This window comes from Panthera leo, chromosome C1 (assembly GCF_018350215.1).
Source record: "Panthera leo isolate Ple1 chromosome C1, P.leo_Ple1_pat1.1, whole genome shotgun sequence".
NCBI lineage: Eukaryota > Metazoa > Chordata > Mammalia > Carnivora > Felidae > Panthera > Panthera leo.
The window spans coordinates 122,915,472-122,936,444 of NC_056686.1; the positions used below are offsets into that span (position 1 = coordinate 122,915,472).

The 20,973-nt window shown below is 36.6% G+C and overlaps 1 protein-coding gene across 3 annotated transcripts in view; it reads left to right on the top strand.

The window, feature by feature from the left end:
- Positions 1-5,082: 5,082 nt before the first annotated feature.
- The window catches only part of SLC35F5 (solute carrier family 35 member F5), an 84,530-nt gene continuing 68,639 nt past the window's right edge, over positions 5,083-20,973 (top strand). For 2 of the 3 annotated variants that reach the window (XR_006205403.1, XR_006205404.1), the window contains exons 1-7: positions 5,083-5,337; positions 6,211-6,301; positions 6,450-6,591; positions 10,249-10,392; positions 13,206-13,268; positions 15,198-15,279; positions 16,065-16,255. Coding sequence is in view for 1 of the 3 variants with exons in the window: in XM_042948511.1 (XP_042804445.1) it covers positions 5,298-5,337; positions 6,211-6,301; positions 6,450-6,591; positions 10,249-10,392; positions 13,206-13,268; positions 15,198-15,279; positions 16,065-16,255 (753 nt within the window). In the remaining 2 variants the exon portion in view is untranslated. The remainder of the gene's footprint in view (positions 5,338-6,210; positions 6,302-6,449; positions 6,592-10,248; positions 10,393-13,205; positions 13,269-15,197; positions 15,280-16,064; positions 16,256-20,973) is intronic. The other variant, XM_042948511.1, reaches the window with a different exon arrangement.

Genomic DNA, 20,973 nt, shown 5'->3' on the forward strand with positions numbered 1-20,973 from the left:
GAATACCCCATTCCTCTAGGCAGCCCTAGTGTAGAGAGTTATCCAAATTGCTCCTTCCTATGGGGTTCCCTTCTGGCCCAGGAGGAACTCACCTTCTTTTGCCTCATCTGAAAGTACAGGCCGTTCCCATCAGAATTCCCTTTGCTCATCTTGCGGTCAGAGCTGTAAGCCTTCTGCAGGCTGCAGCTGCATCCTGTCACTCTCAGATTTGGACACCAGTCTTTGTGTTCCTTACTCTTGAGATAACATGTGCCACGACGTTTGAATGCTCTCTTGATGTGCCTGCCCCCTTGGTTGGCTTGAAGAGAAGCACACCTCCCAATTCCCTATGGGGATATTCAGATTACATGACAACTCTCTTCAAGTGAATATTTTCCCATATTTTGAATCCTTTCATGGATTCTTAGTCTGCATATACAGCTTGGATACAAATGGTGTGCTAATGGTACAACTGGAGTTGGACACCCCCTTTATAAGTCTCCCACAGACTGTTTTGAGACCTCACCTTGAAAAATGACTCTCTTTGCTACCTATTGTTTATTCTGTGTTTTGGGGCCTCTGCTCAAAGCAGGAGAAGACAAGAATAGTCACATCTAACAACCTGTTACACATGTCTTAGCCTCAATCTGTTTTTCCTTTCAAGTCTTTTCAGTTGGGAGTTGAGGCAACGCAGGCTGTACAAAGGCCACATGGGCTTCATAGGTTGCATGGGCTGAGAAAGGGTTCCAGGGACTATGAAGCTCAGTCTGAGTTGTTTACTTAGTGCCTAGCAGCATATGGGAGCTCAGCTGTTGGTGCAAATGATAAGAGAGGAAAGATCCAACGCTGTGCTGGATGAGTGCTATCAGGTATCAAGTATCAGGAACAGAGCACAAGCCAAAGATGGGGGATACAAGAATAAGTTAGAAGATGAGGTCAAGATCACATTGGGAAGTGGATATGGCTCTCAGAGAACTCATTACCATGCTCTAGCTGGCTGGCATGGGCCACTCAGCTGGCCGGGGCCTGGTCAGCTGGTTGAAGGCACAGGGTGGGCATGGGCAATGCCATTTTAAGTTCCTCGCGATTAATTAGATGGCCTTTAGTTTCTTGTCTAGTACCTTGCCGATTATGTTTTCAACGGAAAGATACAAAAGGAAGTAATATTCAAGTAAGACCCTTTTCAAAATGAGCATCAATCTGGTGGCTAGCATAGAGTGCTAAAGGGATACTAGAGAAGCACATTTAGATTCAGTATTTCCTAGCTTAGCAAATACTTGCCCTAATAACATAGTCAGTTTTGCCTATAACATGAATTTCTTGAAGGCAGGCTCCTCATTGTATGCAATGTCCCCACAGTACTACCACACTGGTAAGTGTCAAGTGAGTAGTCAGTAATTTCTGATTTACTAAAAGTGTTTCTCTCTTATTTAAAATTCTTAGTTTCCATCATATATAAAATAAAAGTCCAAACTCTCTAACCTAGTTTCCAGAGCATGCTGCAACATCAGAACTCATCTGATCTGTCTCATTTCCCACTGTTTCTCTACATACATGCTGTGCTCTGCCCAATCAGTTTTGTAACTTGCCTCTGGACACACCTTTTACTGTTGGTCACGTAGGGGACCAGAATATGCCACCCCAAAATATGCTACTTTGGCATAAGGATTATTTTGAGCTGGAGACAAAAGAGAATCAATAGATGTAGAAAGAAGTCTTCCCAAGGCTTCCCTTATCTGACTAAAAGGAGAAATTTGTGAAAAATGAGGACTGTCATTAATAGGAAGTTTCATGGCCATGAAGAAGGTGGAAGGTCAGTGTCAAAATGAACCAACACAAATTTTATTCTGTTAGTTTCTCTCGTATATTTACCTTCCATTGGTTTAGTGCTCTTGAAAGTTTAATAAAACTCTTTCTCTGTTGTTTTGTTATTTCTCTACAAATTATTGTTTTGTTAAGAGCCTATACTAGCCCAAGTTCTAACCACCCCTTTGAGTTACTCTTCATTGAGGTTTCTCCTGAATGATGAGTATTGTACATGTTAGTAAACTATTTTTATTTGATCAGTCTGTCTTTTATCAGTCTAATTTTATACCGTCTTAGCAGGAGAACCTAGGAGGATAAAAGGAAAAATAATTTTTCCTCCCTTACACTCAGACTTTTACTCTCTTAGGAAAAAAAAATATCATTCTTCTCCCTGTTCCCTCATTAAATCCTACACATCACTAAAATGAAGCTCAGATTCTACCTGTTCCTAAAGCCTTCTCTACTTAGATGTTTGAAGTGATCATGCCTTCAGAACTCTAGTCCATGCCCTCAAAGACATGGCAATGAATGATCATCAATCAAGCACTGACTTGGCATGCCTATTCTATGTACATTTGGAACTTTTAGTCAAATTTGTGTTGATATTTTGCTCATCTAACCTGCCTTTAAACCCTTTAAAATCTAAGACTTGGTTGTATTCAATAAACCCCAGTACCTGAGATACCTCAGAACCTCCCAAGTTTATGACTTTCCCTGAAGCATATGATTTACCCCATAAAATTCAGTAAGTGACACATTCAAAAGCAGTCTTTTCTATACCACAATTTGTTTAATTGCAAACCTCAATCCATTAAACTATGTCTTGGAAGCAAATAAAATCAAATATTTATTGAGCTATATGCCCAGCATGCTGGTAGCTACTTCAGAGAATAGAATGACACATAGACTTTTGTGAGATTGAAAATACAAAGGGACAAAGACCAGAGCATATATAAAAATAGAACTCTGACCCACAACCATTGCAGTAGTCAGTCCAGAAAGCCAACCACAATCTCTGCAACAGCTGGCCCAAAATGGCCAGGATTTGATCAGTAACTCCTAGTCATGTATAATTTTACTAGAGCTTGAATTGAATTGTAGTCTTTGAGGCTGGTGCACAGGAGAGTTAGCTAGTGGCTGCTCTGTACATACACAACTTTGTTTTCGTACTCATATTGTGACATATGTATTTTGCGGGAGAAATTACACTCTACATTTCTGGTGGGTTTTTTTGAAGGTGTCAGGCTTAATACCTGATGAATTTTAAGGGTCTACTTTTGTGAGATCTCAGTGAAGAGTGATCAACTTTGAAGAGTAAAAAAGGAAATTAATAAGTTAACCGTTTAGTCCTGTGAGACTAGAATAAAGGTGGTACCAACTGACAGAAATGTAGACTTGGGAAAATTAGGTATAAAGGTCAAGAGACTGCAGGAAGTTCAAGTTCATTCAACAAATATTACTGCCAACTCTGTCCTAGGTATTGTTCTAGATGATAGGATATATGGAGAATGATATTGACAAAAATCCTTGCTCTTGTGGAACTTATATATGAAAATGTAGACAGTTGGTATTTGGTGTGAGATTTTGAAGTTACTGAGGACTTATCCTTGAGTATATATTATCCAAGATATATACTTGGGGTCCAAAGAAAGCAATGCCTGAAATTAAGATGGTATCACAGCACAGAAATCACACTAGAATCTGTTGTCACAGAGCAATACAGTGGAATCTCCTTCAGAGGGAACTGGGAAAATACATTAATGGACGATTAACCTAGGGTTGGAGACTGCTTGAAGACAGCTGGTCTGGAATTAACCTTATCTTCACTATCACAAGAGTATCACAGCATTGTCCTTTAGCAGATGCTGTGGAAACAGGTGGTAATAATGGTAACCTGCATTTACATACATTTACAAAGTACTATCATTTGCATTATTTAATTAAGAAAAAACCAACTGCCTCCCTATGTTTACAGATGGAGAACTGAGGCCAAATTGAGAGTAGAATCATCCTCAAGATTAGCAAACAAATTGTGGTCAGATTAAGAATTAGAAGTTTTCATGATCCTTAGATACTCAGAGGTATTTATATTATTATTTTTTCGGTCTGTATATTATAAATGTAGCATATAATGAGCTTGACACCCTAAAGAATGTTAAAGAATAAAAAGGATGCTGATTATATTACTTACTATATGCAACCACATTTCCCCTAAGTAGTAATTTTAAGAACATGGTTAAGATTTTTCCAACTCTCAATGACAGGTTTCTGAATAATTCATTAGAGGTGCTTGATACTGATCATTTATTAGAAACTGGTTGAGCAACACAAAAAATGTCCATTGATATTGTTTTATTAGTCATCTGAATATGTAATTTCAGTGAAACAAAAGATTTAAAAGAATTAAAAAATGTAGTATATTGTCACTACGGCAAGAAAGTTAAATTCTTCCTATTTCTTACTATTGCACTTGAAGATGTTAAAAACGCACTGGTGGTGGATAACTCCAGTTAAATTACAGAACCCTTTAGTCTTGTTTTTCTTTTCTAAATACAAATTAGGACGTTGGTCAAGCATTTTTTATGGGATAGTCAAAAGATAGTTAAGAAAAAAATCTATACAGCTTACTATTTGTGGAGTTCCATGAGCCATGAATTGATCTAAGCCCTTCACATTTGTAAACTAATGTAATCCTGGCTTGCATATGTGTGTGTGTGTGTGTGTGTATACACACAAGTGTGCAGATATACATAAACAGATGAGGCAGGTGCCATCATTTTCTCATCATATGAGAAAACTGAGAGCCAAGGAGGTGAAGTACTTTCCCCTAGGGACACAGCTTCTACCTCCGAGAACTGGGATCTAGTTTTACACACAAAAGGTTCCAGAAAACAAAAGTTCTGCCAAGCAACTTTGCTTTTAGGTCCTCTCCAACTCTAGGAAACGGAGCTGCTAGCTTTGGTTCTAGGGCGGGGCCATGTGGAGCCTCGGCCACCTCCCTCGTCCTTTATTCTGCCCCAGCCACCCACGCCCGCTTCCCTCTTCTTCCACCACACCCTGCTTTACTTCTTCTATCTGCGCTCCTCCCCAGCGTCACGGACCGGTCTTCGAGCTCCGCGCCCTTGCAGCCCGTAGTACTCCGCTCCAAGCAGCCAAGTCACCTTGGAGACGCGCCCACGCGCGGTGGGCCGTCGCGCCGCCGTGACGTAACCTCAGCGCCGCCGCCATCGGGCTGGGGGGGCGGGGCGCAGGGGCAGGCTGGCCGGCTGGGGGCGTGGCCGGGGTCCAGCTTCGGGCCTCCGCGGCCATCGCTGCCTGCGCGGTCCCTTCCCCTCGCCCACTCCCGCCCTTCTGGGCCGAGTGGGGCTGGGTGGCGTCCGCAGCCTCGCCCCGAGGGACACCGCGGCTTCAGGTGCTGGGCCTCCAGCGCAGCGCAATGTCAGGCGCCGCGACAGCTCTGTGAGTCCGAGGCCGCGGCGCTGGGCGGCGGCGGGTCCGGGCCGAGGCCGCTCATGGTGCCGCCACGACACCATCGCGGGGCAGGAAGGCCAGGTAGGCAGGCAGGGGAGGGCCGCGAAATCAACCTGCGCCCAAACTGGCACCGAGTGTCCACGAACGGCCCCACCCCCAGCTGTTGGTGGCGGTCGGAGCGCCCTGGCCGAAATGGCACTGGTCTCCGAGGGGCGGCGTGAGGGGAAGGCTGACAGGGGCGTGTGAGCCTGGTGAGGACTCAGGCACTAGTGGGAGCTGCTCGAGCGCCGCCTCCGGGCTTTTTCTCACTCCCTGAGGAGGCGTCACCGGCTTAACTTTTTTTTTTTTTTCCCTCAAAGGAAGAGGATTCCCTTTAACAGCTGTTTCCTCACTCGTCTCGTGAATTTCTCTTTGGATCTAAAGAAACTAGATGCGGTGACAGGCAGGGGTGGGTGCGGGAGCGTAGAGTATCCTCCCCTTCTACCACGTGAGGCGTTTGGAAACGTGCCCTCAAGACTCAAAACAAATCACTTCCTCTCAAATAATCAAACTCCCCTGCCCAGAGACAGGGGACCGAGAAGACGCTCAGAAACAGGCGCGAGTCTAGACATTGCCCCCTGTGGTGGATTCCTCTGTAGGGAGAGGCGAATGGAGTTGTGTATTTACGAAACTTGGAGGAGCTATTTACCAGTCGTTAACTATTGTTAAATACTGCCGTTTGTTGAATACTGGCCTTTTTTTTTTTTTTTTCTGTACTGTGTACGTTTCTGAATATAATTTGAAATATACAGTGAATACCATTAGAGGCTAGAGAATAGTGTCAATTGTATTTAACACACTTAGGTATTTTTCTTTTCATTTGTTCATTTTGAATTTTAAGAGTAAAAAAGATGTGATGAACCTTATTTTGAGTCGTTGATGTTTTCGTAATCATCATTTTATGGTTGTTTATAGGTGCGCTGAGTTCTTTACCTCCTTTTAGACTCAGATCTGCCAAGTTTTCAGGCATTGCTGTTGAAGATCTCAGAAAGGCCTTCAAAGTAAGGTAAATCCAACTTTTAATTTACCGTGTGACCTTCAAACTGAACCTTAGCTAACCAGTGATGTTTATGTTTCTCTTACGCGAATTTCTCATTTTCTATGGTTATTTTTCGAAACCTTCTCTAATGGGATCTGTATTTTCTACAAAACAGACTGCAGATGGTGTGCGTATTTATCATGAACCGGATGAATTCCCAGAGCAGTGGTTTCACTCAGCGCAGGAGAATGGCTCTTGGGATTGTTATTCTCCTACTTGTTGATGTGATATGGGTCGCATCCTCAGAACTTACTTCGGTATGTAATTCTTGTGTAGGAATGATGTTGCATTCTAGTAATGCTGCTGTCAATCTGCAGTCTCTCTCTAATCATTTCTATCTCTCGAGCTTACTTCAGGCAGTATTTTGGGGGCGCCTGGGTGGCTCAGTCCTTTAAGCATCCAACTTCGTCTCGGGTCATGATCTCACGGTTTGGGAGTTCCAGCCCCGCTTCCGGCTCTGTGCTGACATTTTGGAGCCTGGAGCCTGCTTCAGATTCGGGGTCACCCTCTTTCTCTGCCCCTGCCCTGCTCATGCTCTGTCTCTCTCTCCTTCAAAAATAAAATAAACATAAAAATATTTTTTTAAAAAAAGCAGTATTTTGAACGTTGAATTACTTATATTCTTTGATAAGTGAATTCGTGTCAATTCAAGTTGAAACAGAAGATACTCTTTTTTGTATCTTAGAGTTTTCATCTGTCTTCTAGAAGAGTTATTTAAAAAAAAAAAGAGTATGTGCATGTTTTCTTAATATTTGAATAGGTATCTGCTGTTTTCTTGTAAATTCAGGGTTTTTGCTGTTGTTTATAAATACTATTTTCTAGTGGAACAAGTATCTAGGATGCAAAACCATTTGTCACCATTTAGTGGATAGTAAGAATGCTTTTGGACAAATGAGTGAAAGTGATCAGAGTTTTCATTATTGTGCATATGCATGAGTGCATGCAGTTACACATTTGCCGATTCAAACATTGTAAAATACATGGTACACAGCGCATTCAGTTAAATTTTATTTTGCCTTTATCAGAGTACTCGTGATAGTAATGTGTTATTTTGAGTGCACAAAGTAGTTTTTCTTTCTAATTATATATGTAGTTATTTTTATTTGTTTAGTTAATCTCTATAAAAAGACATGCTTTTTATAAAGAAGCTTCACTTTCAGAAATTACTTTTCAACTTACATGTTGCAGTCTTAAGGCTAATATACAAAAGGAAACTAGCATTTATAAAATGAACTTAAATGTGAAAAAAAGCAGTTTGATACTGCTGGTCATCTCATATCATAGCTAAGTAAATAATTGATATTGACATTGTAGCCAATGAATAAATAAATTTTTAGCTGTTTTGGAAGTAGGCTCTGGAATACAACAGCCATTTATTTTTCACTCTTCTATAACTTTTTTTTTTTTTTTTTAGATTAACATTCTGTAGTTTAACCACAAAGAAATCTCTTTAATGTTGACAGGGAAATAAGCCTATCTTTAAAAATTTATTTTAGTTTTAAATAAATGGTTTTATTTTTATTTATCTGGTAATAAAATTTAGGACAGAAGAGGACCTGATCAAATTATAATTTAAGCAATTCCAATCTATTGATAAGAGAACATTTTATAATTTTGTTATCCAAGAGCATATATGATGTGTCTAATTTTTCAGCCAAATATGCTCATTAAACTTTTGAGATATATTGTGTATTTCAACAAGAAAATCAATCTTTGTATTATAAAAACTTTCTAACATCTACAAAGTAGAGAGAATGGTATAATGGATCTTCATATACCTAACAACTATCAAATTTTGCCAGTCTTCTCTTATCAACCTCCCAGACATGTTTTCCTGGACTATTTTAAAGCACATTCTAGCCACTTATCCTTTCACCTATAAATTTTTTCATATTCACCTCAAACTGAAAGGTCCTAATTTTTAAAAATATGATCACTCTGCCATTAACATATCTAACAAAATTATAATTTCTTAAAATCATCTGGTTCCTGATCCATATTCAAATTGCTTTTAATTCACTTTTGTTCCTTAACTGTACTCTCCCACCCCTGCCTTTTTTAAAAATCATGCTATAAATTTGTCGGAAAAGCTGGATCATTTTTCCTATAGGATATATCACATTCTGGGTATCACAACAAGACTGCCATTAGCCTGGGTGACTCAGACAACAAACATTTATTTCTCACATCTGTGGCCTGGAGAGCTCAAGATCAAGGCACTGGCAGATGCAGTGTCTGGTGAGGATATGCTTCCTGGATCTTAGGTGGCAGTGTTCTCACTGTGTCCTCTCAAGGCAGAAAGGGCAGCATTCTGTGGTGTCTTTATAAGGCACTAATTCCATCCATGAGGGTTCTGTCCTTAGTTATCTCCAAAAGCCTCACCTCCAAATACCGTCACATTTAGGGGTTAGGATTTTAACATATGAACTTGGGGAAGACATACATATTCACTTCATAACACACATTCCAAATTTTGCTGATTGTTTCCTTGAGGTGTCATTTAACTTGCTCCTCCTTTTCTCTTACTTCCTGTAAAATGGTACTTAGGTTAAGTCTTGATTTGATTCAGGTTCAGTTTTTTGGGAAAAATACCTTGGTGGAACTGGGTACTTCCCATGATAACACGAGTCACAAATGGCTGCAAGTCTTAGTTTGGGTGATGCCAACTTTGGCACTATAAAATTTCTTACCAACCTTTAGGTAGTAGTCAGTTATCCATATGATTATTCTCTTGATGGACTATTTCATTTAGGGGTTGTAAAATGATGATTTTTCTAAGGGTCATTACTTCTGCATTTCTTAGCTGGAATTCTTTACGGAGAGCTTTCTGTAACTACTATGTGGTTATCCTGATACATGGTTCATATAGGAAGGGTTGAATAAATCTTGATTCTTTTCTTTTGTTCATTTTAGAGTAATGTTGCTTAGCAACTTCCATTAGTAACCATAGAGTATCATTATACATTCATGGATTTTTTTATATTTACTGTGTTTCAGATAGTTGTAGTTACTCCGTTTTATGCTTAAACTGTCCTATCTTTGACCAGTGGGGGCCCCTTCAAATTGACTCTACTGTCCTTTCAGTATGATCCTATTAATCTTTAACATCCTATTTGTTTTCTGGTGCAAGATGCCCCAGGCTCATCTGGTACTTTTCCTGCTCCATACTTGGATTTGGTCATTTCTTTAAGAACCCATGGTTTCTTTTAGTGCAAGATAATACAGATTACCATCAGGATTCTATAGGTGCTTACTCCTCCTGGGTCATTTTTTCCAGGCCTTTCAGTATACATAACTAGGAATATTTTTTTAGGAAACAAGAAAATCATGAGTTCTAAGTTAAATGAAGGTGACAGGTTTTATATAATTTCCTAACAATATTAAACTTCATGCAATTTTATTCATACACTGTTCTGCTTTATTACCTTCCTTTATGCTGTTTCCTCTGGGCTATTATTCAGTCCCCCACACTCAGCTCAAGAATAGCTTCTCTTAGGAAACTTCCATAATCCTCAAAATGGTCTGTCTCCCTTTGGTAATTCCATGGTACCTGTATACCCCTATTGTGGTACTTAACACATTATGCTGTTCTTTTCATAAATATATGAAAAGAAAGGCTGTCTTATTTTTCCTTAGCCTTTAGCACAAGTATTCTTTCTTGCATAGTAGGTTTTTGATGAATGTTGAACAGAACATTTTTTTTGGAAGTTGTTGCTGTTTTGTTTGGGAATATTCTTTGTATACAAGCAAATACAATATTTAGAAATGAGTATAAAATATTTTCATAATCCTTTTTGATTTTCTGTTTCACTTGAACTTCTAGAGTTAAAAATCATGTAATAGGCTTATTTTATTAGAGATAAGTAATAAGGTTTAAAGTCATTTCATAGTTTCTGTAAATTTTTCCTCTACAGTATGTTTTTACTCAGTACAACAAGCCGTTCTTCAGCACCTTTGCAAAAACATCTATGTTTGTTCTATACCTTTTGGGCTTTATTATTTGGAAGCCATGGAGACAACAGTGTACAAGAGGATTTCGAGGAAAGCATGCTGCTTTTGTAAGTTTTAAATTTTAAGTGCTTGTTGGAGAGGGGATTTATTTTTTCAAAGTGTAAAGTTAGTAGTGTCTCAAAGGACTGTCAAATTTCAAGTTGTTAAAATGAATGAAGATAACATAAGAGAAACCGGCTTTTGTCCAAAATTTTAAATTCTTCTTCTAATCAACCTGGTATCAAAATATCTTATGAGAAATCAAAGGTGCATAATCACTTTCTTGCTGTTACCTCATAACATCCTTTGAGTTGTTAAAAATTATTGAGCTGGCCCAAAGCAATTAATGTGGAGATGAAGATGAAAGTGAGGAGTAAGAAGAATATCTGGAGTCTTTGGTCATTTGCACACTGGTTGAATAGCATCTAATTAGTGGTAAAGTTGATTGTAGAAATGAAGTAATTCAAGGTTTTGTTTATTGAAATGAGAATAGCATATTTAGACCATGTTTCAGATGTTTGGCTAACCAAATTATATTCTTTCATTGATAATCAGCACATAATGTGCTGATTCATAGAGTTGAGAGAAATAGCAGTTTATATAGTGATGTATCTTCCTTGTAGAAGTAGACACTGAATTTTTGAGAGTGAAGAATATTAAACTGCCTCTTACATTCTCTTCTTTTTCCCATCTTTCCTTTTCTCTTCTTTTAAAATTGTGATAGAATATGCATAACATCAGATTTACCATTTTAGCCCCTTTTCTCCCCCCCCTTTTTTATTGTAGTTAGATATAGATGGCATAAAATTTACAATTTTAACCATTTTTAAATGTATAGTGGCATAGAGACACTTTGGTGGCTCAGCTGGTTGAACGTCCCACTTTGGCTTAGGTCATGATCTCAGTTTGTGGATTCGAGCCCTGCATCAGGCTCATTGCTGTCAGCACGGAGTCTGCTTCAGATCCTCTGTTCCTGCTCTCTCTCTGCCCCTCCCCTCATTCTCTCTCTCTCTCTCTCCCCAAAAATAAATTAAAAAATAAAAATAAATGTATAGTGTCATATAATGAGCATTTTAAATGCTCGGTGGCATTAAATATATTCTCTTTGCTGTGCAGCCATCACCACTATCCATCTCCAGAACTTCTTCATTATCCCGAACAGAAACTCTATCCATTAAATAATAACTAACTCCCATTCCCCACTCTTTCCAAATACTTTCTTTCTCTTTTATTTTTTTGGTGTGTGTTATTTTTTGTGCATTAGACTAGTATTATTTATTGTCTTTTCTAATGAACACGTTCTATTTTTTACTTTGCAAAGGTAATGTACATTATAGAAATGTGTATACATTGTAGTATTACATGTAGGAATATGTTATGTGTATATAATACATGCACATTATTGAAAATTTGGAAAATACGGAGGGACAAAAAGAAGAAAATAAGTAATTCCAACATTCACAGAATAACCCCAGAGTATTTTGGCATATATCCTGCCATTCTTTTTCATGTATTTTCATTTTATATTTTATAAATTGGAATTGTACCATTATGTCCTGTTTTACAACTGGCTTTCTGTTCTTAGTGGTATATCATGAACAATAATGTAGTATTCCTAGAACATTTTTTAATGTTTTTTTTTATAGTAGTGATGAATGTTTATTGTTGAAGACAAATTATGGTAATAAGAAGAACAAGAATAGTCTGTCCATAATCTCACCATTCTAACAGCACTATATATATTTGATACTTTCTAGAGCTGTGTATTTATGTGCATATATTTAAAATTATAGTAGAAATAAGTTTAATATCATTGTCTAACCTGATTTTGCCTTTCATGTAACAATATATCATAAATACTTTTCCAGGCCAATAAATAAACGTTTGTTATTATCTTTTCTATTTTATTTAACTGTTCCTTGATAATTAGGTTGTTTTCACTTTCTCTTTTGATGTAAATAAATAGGAATATTTTTTATACACATCTGTAGTTATTTACTTAGGATAAATTTTGCAAAGCCTAATTGCTGGATAAAAAACTAATGCCATTTTTCAGGCTTTTGCTTCTTACTACTAAATTACTGTCTATATTTCATATCACTGTTAGCAATGCATGCGATTGAATCCTTACCAAACCCCAACATTTATTAATTTGACAGGTGAACAGTTATACTTTGTTTAATCTGCCTGCTTTTGGTAGCTTTTTCTTTTATTTGTTGTGTAATAGAATTCTTTTTGAGTTGTCTATACCTTGTTTATTTTTCTACATTGACTCCTTCTTATTGACTTATAAGAATTCTTTTAAGAGCCTGGGCTTTGGTGTTTGAATCTTGTTCTGTCATTTGCTTATTGCTGACCTTGAGCAAGTTATTTAACTTCTTCAGACTTTAAGCAGAGATAATAGGGTAGCTGTGGGTATGAATAAAAGTATGCTTCTGCAGCAGTAGCCCAGAGTTCTCCCAAGTGCAGTCCAGGCCCTGAGATCCATTTAGGGGATTCTTGGTGTTAATACTGTTATCAGTGTAACACTAAGATGTTTTTTGTCTTTTTCACTAACCCACTTGTCCTTTCCCTGCCAATCTGAAATGTTATAATAGTATTGTGAAAAGGTTGTAAGTTTTGTATTTAGACTGACTTGAATTTTAATCCTGGCTCTGTCACTTAGATGAAATCTCTCAGCTTCAGTTTCTTCATCAGTAAAATGAAATTGATAATACCTACCTTGATGATTGAATACTTGGCATTAGCTGCTATTTTTATTAATAATTATACTCTTAAAGGTCTACTCTGGATTCTTGATTCTGTTCCTTTGAGCTGTGAATGACAGCAGCCTTACTTTATAACATGAGTTTAATCATATTTTATGTCCCATTATCTGTAGTTTGCAGATGCTGAAGGGTACTTTGCTGCTTGCACAACAGATACAACTATGAATAGTTCTTTGGTAAGTGCTTTTTTTCTCATCAGAAGTGGAATGGGTGGAATTGAGCCGTGACAGGAAGGACTGAAATAGCTTTATAGCACCACTATATTAAGATATAGATATATCTTAAAACTGGGTGCCTTCCATAAGAATTATAACTTAGTACTTTGTTTCCTGGGACCTAGAAGTAAGCAATTCCACCTTCTAAAGAGAGAGGGGAAGAGTATATTGGTTATGGAGTGAAAATACTAAGGGACAGTCCTTTGTCCTTTGTTTCTTGCTAACTTTGTCACTTTGTGTTCATTATTATTATTATCACTTAGAAACAAATATATTTGCTGGACACTGACAATATATAAGCAGATTATTTATTCCACAAATTTTTATACAAATTTTAAGAGCACTTAATATTTGTTAAGCACTTGTTCTAGGCTCTAGAGATATAGCTTATGTTCTAGTGTGTGAGAGTGTGTGTTTTGGGAGGGGGAAAGAGATAATAAGTGAACCAGTAAAGTAATTAACATATTCACTTATTTTAAGCATTTATAATCTAGTTGGAGAGAAAGTATGTAGAAATCTGGGTTTTTGTAGATCATTGTTAAGGCCCTTCTGTAAAATGTATTGGTCCAAATGTGGCATTCTATCTTATAAAAATTTTAATGTTACTCTAAAGTTTAACACCAGTTTATAAAGTACTAGTGTGGTGACTTTATTATTGTTTGCCTTTTTGAACTGTAGTTGTATGCAGGATAGGCTACCAGATGCTCTAAAGAATTTATGAAGCTTAGAGAAAATGTCATTTCTTTTGTCTGGGATCTTTAAAATCAGCAAGGTTAATATCAGTTGCCTCTATCAGCGTAGAAGAAAGAGTTGAGGTGGCAGACTATTCTTATAACTACTCTTCTACTGATTTTTGCTGTTATCTGTGAGATGGATATGTCAACATTTTCTAGACCAAATGCTGTAATGAAAAGTTTAGTGAATGAAGAGACTATGTCTTTTTTAAGACCCTGTTGCCTCTTCATTTACTGAATATTTTTCATTGGCAGAGTTCTATGCCAAGAGCTAAAGGGAAATTAAATTAAAACATTTTCTGTTAATTTAAGAAACAGCCTAGTTAAAGAATTGTGCCTTAAATATAGATCATTTAAAGAACATTTGTAAAAACAGAAGAATTCAGAACCATTTAAAAACATAGACCTTTAATGCATGGTTAGATAAACCTGGTAGTTCTGTTGTCTACCACTTGATTATTTTATATCTCGGCTTCTATAAAAGTATTTTTTTAATGTTTATTTATTTATTTTGTGAGTGAGAGGAGTGAGTGGGGTGGGGAGAGGCAGAGAGAGCTAGAGAGAAAGAATCCTGAGCAGGCTCAGCCTGGAGCCCAACTCTGGGTTTGATCCCACAACTGTGAGATTATGCCCTGAGCTGAAATCAAGAATCAGATGCTCAACCACCTGAGCCACCCAGGTGCGCCAAGTTTTTTTAAATACCATTTTATGAGGTTGTTATGAGGACTAATGGGAAATATATGATATTTACACATTATATACTTGATTATCTCTTTATTGTCTGCCTTCCCCTTTAACCTACATGATCATTGATGACAGAGACTTTGTCTTCTTTCACTTTTATAGCCCCGTGATCTATAACGGTTTCTGACATAGTAGAAATTTAGCATGTATTTGTTAAAAGAATACATGAAAAGGAATAGGAGATAATCTGTTAGCTTGAGAAAGGGGTCTGTTTTTATAACATTTAAAGGCTAAATATCGTAATGTACCAATGCTGTTCCAATATACTTTGGAAAATTCTCTGTAAATATGGTGGTGAACAGCTGTGTTTTGAGCGGTATATATGACTATATACTCTCATCTTAAATTTTAGACAATATATCAACTATTATATTTGCTGTTTATATTTGTTCCTGTTTTTCTTGCATTCTAGAGTGAACCTTTGTATGTTCCTGTGAAATTTCATGATATTCCAAGTGAAAAACCTGAGAACACAAACATTGATACTGAAAAAAGTAAGCAAAATTTAGAATTTTATAACTTAGAAATGGGAAGAAATTTTAGTTTCATTTAAACCATCCCCAAACTTAGTGATTTTGTGGGTTGACTAGGATCACCTGGCATTTCTTCTTTTCCATGTGGTGTTGGCTTGGCCTGTAGTCTTCCAGAAGTTTTGTCTAGAAGGTTTTATTAATTCAACTAGAAATAATTTAAAAATATCAGAAATCTGTATGGTTTTGTTATATATATATTTTCAAATGGACAGTGTCCTCTTCAGCCATGCCACTAAACACCCCTAATAGCAAATTATAAGAGTTTCTTGTATCTGTGAATGGTGCAAAAAATGTCAGCTTCAGTGTAAGACAGTGTTTATCCATAATACTCTCTTGCAAAGAGTGAACCTCTAGAGGAGTGTTCCGCATGCTTGACCAGGAAAATAGTTCTCGTAAATTGGGTATCTATGAGGAAAAATCCAAGAAAAGTTATACAATAAATGCTAAAATAATAACCATACTATAATCCTGGCCAGGCAATATATGTACATAATTGCAGAACCCTTGTTTGAATATTTGGTCTCATTTTAAAGCCTTTAAAACATTTTTATAGATGAAAACCGTTTTCCTGTTAATTCTTTGAGTAGAGCTGCTCCAGGTAATAATATAACTGGTTTTCTTTGCTGTCCAAGTCTGATCATATATGGATTAAAGAATACACATTTATCAGTTAATTAAAATTTATGGGTTTTGTTGGATGTGAGGGGAGACATTTAATGATTTTGTATTATACTTTTCCTTTTAAGCTCCCAAAAAGTCTCGTGTAAGGTTCAGTAATATCATGGAGATTCGACAGCTTCCATCAAGCCATGCATTGGAAGCCAAGCTGTCTCGCATGTCACATCCTACTGTGAAAGAACAAGAATCCTTACTCAAAACTGTAGGGAAACTTACTGCAACTCAAGTAGCAAAAATTAGCTTTTTTTTTTGCTTTGTGGTAGGTCTTCTCTTTATTATATGTTTAGAACTTGAATTTTAAGACAGTGTACATACCAACAGAGTGCTATTTAAGTGTAATACTGTTAGTTTGCTTAATCGTGACTTTAAACTCAGCTATCTGGCATCATTGGGGAATTTGAGTATCAGAGTCAATAATTGCTTGCCATACCTCAGAGAATTCGGTAATTACTATAACATTATAGCTACTTCTGTATATATTTGGAATTTGACATTGCTTCAGGGTCAGAATAATTAATAGTTATTTTATACTATGATGTATACAAGGGCTAATAAATACCCAGATAAGAGTTTACTGTATGCATTGATTTTGTCAAAAAAGTGGTTTGGTGGTTGTATAATAAATTCATGTAAATGTGGTCAAATATTTTAGCAACTACTCATAGTAAACATTTCTACAGAATTTTTTGTAGTATTGTTGATAGCTTCTTTATTATATTAATATAGAAACTGAAAAATGTGCTTAAGATTTCATGATAGAACAATCTTGTAGCAAATACTCTTTTTGAATAAGCTGGGATTACTTGTCTGAGTTAGTGAAAACTCTGGAGTTTAGAATTTAATAATGAATTTCATTGCTCTTTGCTGTGTATGTCATTGGAAGCAGCCTAATCCAAGGTTCTTTAGTATGAGCCTATAAGATTTAAGTTTATATTGAACTTTTTTAAACACTAGATAATGCATGCTAATGTCAGTATCATTAGCCTGATTATAAGATTTTTTTACTTCCCAGTTTTGCCTCATTGCGTAGCCCACTTTTTTCTATCCTCTTCCTGGATAACATCTAATTGAGTGTTACTTTGATTAATATATTCAGCAGTGCAAATCAGAAAATCTTTGTGAGTGATGATAATTACATATATACTAAAAAGCTCATACATTTGGATTATGCTGTTAATATGGATTTCCAAATGTTTGCTTATTTTAAAAGAATGTAAGGCAAGAGTAAGATTTATTAATTATATGTTACCTAATTTTCAAATGAGACTTGAGGTGGAGAATAATAAAAGTGTCTATATAGTAAAAGTTAAACCTGGGTGGCTCAGTTGGTTAAATGTCCAACTCTTGATTTTGCCTCAGGTCACTATCTCACACTTCATGAGACTGGGCCTCACACTGGGCTCTGTGCTGACATCATGGAGCCTGCTTGGGATTCTCTCTCTCTGTCTCTCTGCCCCTCCCTTGCTCATGGTCTCTCTCAGAATAAATATATAAACTTTAAAAAAAAAGAGGGAAAGATAAGAGCCAGATTAAATGGGTAGTGTGTGTGTGTGTGTGTGTGTGTGTGTGTGTGTGTCTGTTTGTGGGGGGAGCTGGTTGTGGAATAGGATGATTATATCAGGAACTTCAATTTAAAGGAAGAAAGCTACTTCAAATGAGCACACAGTTTATCCCTAGGCAAATTGGTAAAAGGAAAGGCAAATAGGAAAACCTCATGAATTACACAACTTATTGCCTATTAAAAAGAAATACTGTGTTTCCCTTCTTTGGATAAAGCAATTTTCCAACTCACGACTCTGAGAGAATGTATTACATAGATTAAATACATTACATAGGTACTATTCCATGTAGCAGGTTTATATACAGATAGATATGTGCATATAAAAAGCCTTTTAAAAATGGTGATGAAATATATGTGCTATACATTTGCTATTTTAACCTTTTTTTTTTCATTTTAACCATTTTTAAGTGTATATAGCTTTAGTGGCATTAAGTATGTTCACATCGTTGTACAACCACCACCATCTATCAACAGAACATTTTTCATTGTGTAAAACTGAAATTCTATGTCCATTAAATAAGTCCCCTTTATTATCTTCCCCAGCCTCTGACAACCACCATTCTACTTTCTGTCACTATGAATTTGACCACTCTTAAGTACCTTGTATGAATGGAATCATATACTGTTTTTCCTTTTATGACTGGCTTACCTCAGCATAAAGTCTTCAAGGTTCATCCTCATAGCATGTGTCAGAACTTTCTTCCTTTTAATTTTTTTTTAAGTTTATTTGTTTTGAGAGAGAGAGAGAGAGAGAATGCACACACGCCTGGGGGAAGGGCAGAGAGAGAAGGGCAGAGAGAGGATCCCAAGCAGGCCTCCACACTGTCAGTGTGGAGCCCAAGGCAGAGTTTGAACTCAGGAACCATGAAATCATCACCTGAGCCGAAATCAAGAGTTGGATGCTTAACTGACTGAGCCACCCAGGTACCCCAGAACATTCTTCCTTTTAAAGGATGAATACTATTTCATTGTATGGATATACCATGTTTTGTTTATTTGTCCGTTGATCTGCATTTGGGTGGTTTCCACTTTTGGTAGTCTTTAAAATAAAATAAAATAAAAATAAAATAAAATAAAATAAAACAAAACCTAAATAAGTTACAAGCCTAGAAAGCTATGTTAGTATTTAATAAAGACACTTCTATAGAAAGAATAATAAAGCTTTTTGGAAACCTTATTTAAGAGAGTGATAAGCTTTGATAAGGTTTAGAGCAGTGCTATTCAATACAAATATAATACGAGCCTGAAATGTGGTTGTCCTATGTATTTTTGAATTTTCTACAATTAGAAAAAAATTAAAAAAAAATTTAAAATGTTTATTTATTTTTGAGAGAGAGAAAGAGAGAGACAGACAGACAAAGCATGAGCTGGGGAGGGGCAGAGAGAGAGGGAGACACAGAATCCGAAGCAGGCTCCAGGCTGTCACCTGTTAGCACAGAGCCCAATGTGGGGCTTGAACCTACAAACCCTGAGATCATGACGTGAGCTGAAGTTGGATGCTTAACTGACTGAGCCACCCAGGCACCCCCCAAATTTTTTAAATGATATTTTAAAAATTTTTTAAAGAGAAATCAAGTTAAGAGAAACAAGTTAATTTTAATACTATATTTTTATTTAATGCACCATGTATAAAATATTTTAACATGTTATCAGTGTAAGAATTGAGATAGTTTATATTCTTTTTCTGTACTAAAATCTTCTAAGCATTTCAATTTCATTTAAATTTCTATTTTTATTTAAGTTTCTATTTCTTTTCAACTTCAGTTTTTCAGTTTTAGTTGCAAAACATTTCAGTTCAGGCTAGCTACTTTTCAGTTCCTCAGTAGCTACATGTGGCTAGTGGCTAATGTACAGTGCAGGACAGAAGGAGTTAGTGATTACTGTATTTGCCAGTCCACCTTGAATGTCTTTTGTCTCATGAGGACTTGTGGTCTTTTGATTTTTCTCTGTAGGATATAATTTGGGTCATATAGTACTTATCTAGAGTACCTTTTATGATAATTTTAAAATAACTTATCACTCATGAAATAATGAAATATATGACTTATTTGTGATAGATTATTAGTAAGTGGTTGTCCTCAACTCTGGAATAATAAAGTGAAACACTGTAAGGTTAATTTTTATTGGAGGGTAATTGAGATGAATCTTCTTTTGTGATAAGAGTGCGTTGGGTTTGAAAGCCAGAGAATGGGGAGAGGTGAAGAATAGGAAGGTCTTTCTAGGAAGAGTTTATGTATAACTCATGATGAATTCTTAGGAGTTTTGAATGGCTGCTACCTAAGTGATCTGTTTTTATTTCTGTATCTTGTATTAGCAGAGACAGTGAGATTGTTTGGAAAATGAGTATTTATGTGTTAAAGTGGTAAGGAAAGTGGGTCCAGAAAGCTAATGATCACCCTGTAAGTTTTATCAAGGTTCTTGCAGACAGATCTCCAAAAGATAATTAAGAGTAGAATCTTACTTTTCTAGCATTGAACCACAAGCAGATTGTGGCTTTTATTGCCATATATGTTTGATACTGTTCATCTTAGCAATTGCTACCTCATTTTCTCGTTTAGAAAGTCAAGTGAAATTATCTAGGGAGTCAGAGAACTACAGATGGTGTCAGAATCACTTTGCTATAGTTTTAATCTGGCTTTCACTTTGAGTACAGTGTAGACTACATGAATCTACTAGACTCAGCTATCTGCTGCCTTCTAGCAGTGGTCTAAGATATGCCTTTGTTGCTTCGCTGAAATGTGTATGCTAATAATTATAGTACTCACGTAACTAAAAGTTCTGAGAGAGATCAAGAGATGTACCTTTCTTAAGAGGACATTCGTTCTTCAGTGGAATATGAATGTCTAAGTAACAGTGATGCCAAAAACAGAGAGGAGTTAATTGACTTTGATCCAGCAGTCTGCTTCTTAGTATATATATTAGTGACACTCATGCACATATGTACCCGGAGGCATGCACTAGAATGTTCATAGTATCATTGCTTGAAATAGTCAAAAAATATCCATTAACAGAAAAATGGATGAGTTGTGATAATAGGCATTAGGATATCTAATAGCAGTGAAAGTAAATGAATTTTGGAACACCTGCCCCCAACACACACATCAGGCTTCATAAAAAGAAGTCTTACTTCTTATTCCTTAAATTAGGCACAGTATTGAGGATATAAGAATCTCCTAGCCTGGATGAGCCTAAGAGAAGAAAAAAAAATCCTCAAACTGGAAAACTTCCTTAAATTATATCCAGTTATGAGAACTCTTTGTATTGTGTCTCCAAACTGAGTATCAGAGAAATAATCATAATTAGCTAGCAAATTCACATTTTTTTATTGGACTTTTTTAGATTTCCAAAATGAATGTCTTTTTATCTATCAGTCTACCTAGTTGGTAGCTACCTTGATCCATCCCCATAGGCATCAT